Consider the following 3738-nt stretch of genomic DNA (forward strand, 5'->3'; position numbering starts at 1 on the left):
GTCAGCCAGCACTTCGTAAAGCGGAATGCAGGCAAGAGCCTGAAGGTCGGCGCCCGGGCTCTCAAGAAGACCCATCGGCATTTCGTCAGCGCGGGCAGTGTCATGCAGGCGATGTACAGGATGCTCCACCTTGGGACTCCACACAAGATCACGCAGAAGCAGTTCGATGAGGCGGCGCTCCAGACTGGGTGCAAGGGCCTGACTGCCTTTGCGGCCCTGCCGTACGTCGACCTGTCGTGCCTCTTCACCGTCTCCACCGGCCATGCCCTGCTGTTCGGAGTGGTCAGCGACTTTGTGGACTACACGCTGAGGTCGCTCAAAGACATCAAGCCAGCAGACCCAGATGCCAAGCTGGTCATGTCTCGTGAAGCACGCCAGCGGGTCGCGGCCCGCGGCCAGTTCCTGGTCGTGACTTCGGACTTCGGGCGGCGGTACAAATGCATCATGCAGTACCGGTGAGCACGGCCAGCACTGGGCAGCCGGCCACACACGGGGTTCGCTAATAGCCGAGAAAGCAAATACGACCAGGGGCTTGCCTGGAAAAAACACCTTCGTCTGTCAGAGAGTTTGCTACTCTACCTATGTAATGTACTTCTTCTAGTTACACAGTTGCTCGCCACACTGCCCCCCTCCACCCATGCAGCAAGAGCTACCGCATGGAGGACTGGCTGCACTTCGTTGAGACGTTCTCCAGCTACATCTTCAAGGGGGACGTGCTGCCCGAGGCCTTGCGGGCCCTGTGTTGGAGCCTGTGCAGCACGGTCACGCACTACTTCTGGCCGCGGCCCCCCGATGAGACCCGTGAGCAGTTCCTGGTGGCAGCCAAGGCGGCTGCATGCAAGCTCAGAGCTTACACGACCAGGCTGGAGGAGTTGGAGGTGCCGGGCTACATGTTCACGGTCAACCTGCATATCTGCGTATGCTGGCTGTACTCCGACCTGCCGGTGGAACGCATGATGCAGCAAATGAAGACGCAAGGCGGAAGGATGGTGTCACAGGCACCCGAGAAGCACTACGCGCAGTGGCTGTGCCTGATGCGGGCCTCCGAGTCGCTCACCGAGGCAGACCCCCGGACCGGGGCCAAACACACGACCAACCAGCAGCTTGAGAGGATGTTGGCACGGCGCGCAGTGAACACCGAGGCTGCCTGGTTTGATAAACCAGGAGCCAACGGTTACCTGCTTGGACGAGGCCACATGGTCTACCCGAGTCCAGAACGAGTGGCACAAGTCCGGGCAGCCATGGCGAGCCTAGTGCACTGGTATGCCCTGGCATTCGAGGATGTGGCTTCCTGGACATTGNGTCCCAGTGCGAGCTACGAACTGGACACGGACCGCCTGGATAGGGTTCTCATGTCTACACCACCTGACTGTCCCAGGCCCGCTCCTATTGCATGCCCGAGCACTCGACGAGGAGCAGTACTTCGGGGCTGAGTATGGGCGCCAGCAGCAGCGGATCTCCTGCTGGGCATGCTACCAGGCAGAAGTCGGCAACAAGACTCGGACGTATGCGGCCTACCTCAAGCACTTCGTCCACCTGCCCGCAGAAGATGGCGCTCAGGATGTCCGATTCACTGTCGCAGATGTGTACTCGGGACAGGTGTTCAGCGAGGGGCTGGTGGTGGTCAACATGGCGGCCGCCCAGACAGCGAGGGCAGGCAGCCAGTGGGAGATGTGGCAGGACCTAGGGCTGCCGCTAAGTGAGCTGAAGGGCAAGTTCTGCACAGCCGCCCCGGAGGGGGACCGAAAGGGGCTGATGTACTTCATGCCATACACACACTTCACCAACCGCTGAGCAACCGCAGCAATGAGGCCGATGGATGCACCCTTGTCTGGTTGACAACGAATGACTACGAAAGTTATCCCATGCACATGTGCAACAGATGGCACGCATGTACATACATATGCAGGCGTATATGCGTAAAGGCACACTGGCAGTCCATATGCCCGTATGGAGTTTCGGTTCAGTACTCAAATGGCTTCACATTCTGCATTGTTGGAAAGAGAGTTACACCTTGCCCGTCAGTGTAAGGTGCGAGGCAGACACCGCCACAGCAGTATCGGTGGGACTAGTACGACTGGTTGCTGACTGTCCAGTTCACTTGATGTGTGCTTGCTGGTCACAAAGTGGACGGCACCCACGTTTCAAAGGAGTGGCCCAGATGCGCCATCCCCTATAACAAACACGGTTGTTCCAAAAGGGTTACAATTGTGACCGAATTAACACACACGTGTCAGCCATCATTGTCGCCCATGCCTTCGCTTCCATGTGTTTCTTCTCCACCCATGCCACCAGCTTCTCTACTGACAGCACATTCCCCTCCGAGCATGCAGTCGTCGAGCGGATACAGTGTATCCTTCTGCAACCATCCTTGAGACTTGTGCCGGTATGAGCCGGCTGCCTTGTAACCCTTTTGGAACCACCCAGACCACACAAAGGGTTTAAGACAATAAGCCTCCCATTGGGTATTCATCCTAATCAGCCCTGGCAGCCGGTACTCTGAATTAATGCGACACACACGTGAACCCGCCCCCTCCATCGCCAATCCCCATCATCACAAGGCCACCTGATTTGCCGCCTTAAGGCAAGCTTGTGTATGTTGAGGAAACGGTCCTCTCCCAACTCGTGTGGTTGTCGACCAGGGGATTTGACCCCGGGTCTGCACCTGACTAATGGGGAAATCTTACCCCAGAACCTTATGGGGCTACCGATGCATATCCGGTAGCTAAGTGATAGACATTAGGGCACCGTCTGGACGGCGCAGTGAGATCGCGGAATGTACGTGCAGTTAGATCGCGGAATGTACGAGTTTTCCGCTAGCGCCGGTATTTAGGGCGGTGACTGCGCCTATTAGTTTATCTCACAACGATCGGTATTCCTACCAGGAATCTCCTCAAGTCCTGCCGAACGCTAACAATACTCTTTACATTACTTGTAACAGTTTATCGTGCTAAATATCTTCGCCACCGGCAATCCTTCCGGAATAACAATTAGCGTTAGCTGTCACCGTCGCCAATTCTTCAATAGTGTATGGCCCTCTACAAGACGGGGGGCCCTGTGAGGTCAGCCGCCAGTAGCTCCTTGTACCCAGGGCGGGAAAACACCTTGGGGTAGACGGGGCCGAATGTTAACGAAGCAGCCTCTCACCCACAGAAGCCCCTCAATGAGCGTGCCGGTGGGCCACTCGCAGGGATACACAGAACAGATCGAACAGCGAAAAGAAACGAAGGTCCACGCGAACCTCGCAGAGATAGTACTGATGGCGAGCTGGCGGTATTCTAGTATGGGCGCCGTACTTGTATACTTGCATGTCATCAGCCAAGTCTTATCATGACCTGCCTCGCTGTCTATGTTCTTGTATTCCATTGTTATACCTGATACAGTTTACACTAGCCACGACTCTAGGATACAGGACGGACCACTAGCTTCCGCGCCGTCTTGACCTGAACAAGTGCAACTCTATAGTTCCATAAGCTGGAAAATGGAACAAGAATTTCCCGGAAGTATTGAACTCCGGTGTGCTTTAGGGGATTCCTATGAACATCAGAGCCTAAACGTGATACCGCTTAGTTTTGAGCTGGGAGGTAACATGATATCAGCTAGCATGTTCAATGAGAAGAATGCAATGTATTACTTCAAAGGCTGTTCAGGATCAGCCAGGAGGGCCTGGCCATCGGCGGGCCCGCGCCTGGCAAGGCGACCGCCACCAGCAACTTCATGACGCAGTTCAGAAGAAGT

The 3738-nt window shown here is 55.9% G+C and overlaps 1 protein-coding gene across 1 annotated transcript; it reads left to right on the forward strand.

The window, feature by feature from the left end:
* Positions 1-102: 102 nt before the first annotated feature.
* Positions 103-1794, forward strand: VOLCADRAFT_97548 (uncharacterized protein; the record flags this gene model as incomplete). The annotated part of the gene is made up of 3 exons (XM_002956500.1): positions 103-455; positions 644-1308; positions 1379-1794. The coding sequence occupies 3 exons, from the start codon at positions 103-105 to the stop codon at positions 1792-1794; spliced, it is 1434 nt and encodes a 477-aa protein (XP_002956546.1).
* Positions 1795-3738: the final 1944 nt, after the last annotated feature.

Source organism: Volvox carteri (assembly GCF_000143455.1).
Source record: "Volvox carteri f. nagariensis unplaced genomic scaffold VOLCAscaffold_62, whole genome shotgun sequence".
NCBI classification, from domain to species: Eukaryota; Viridiplantae; Chlorophyta; class Chlorophyceae; order Chlamydomonadales; family Volvocaceae; genus Volvox; species Volvox carteri.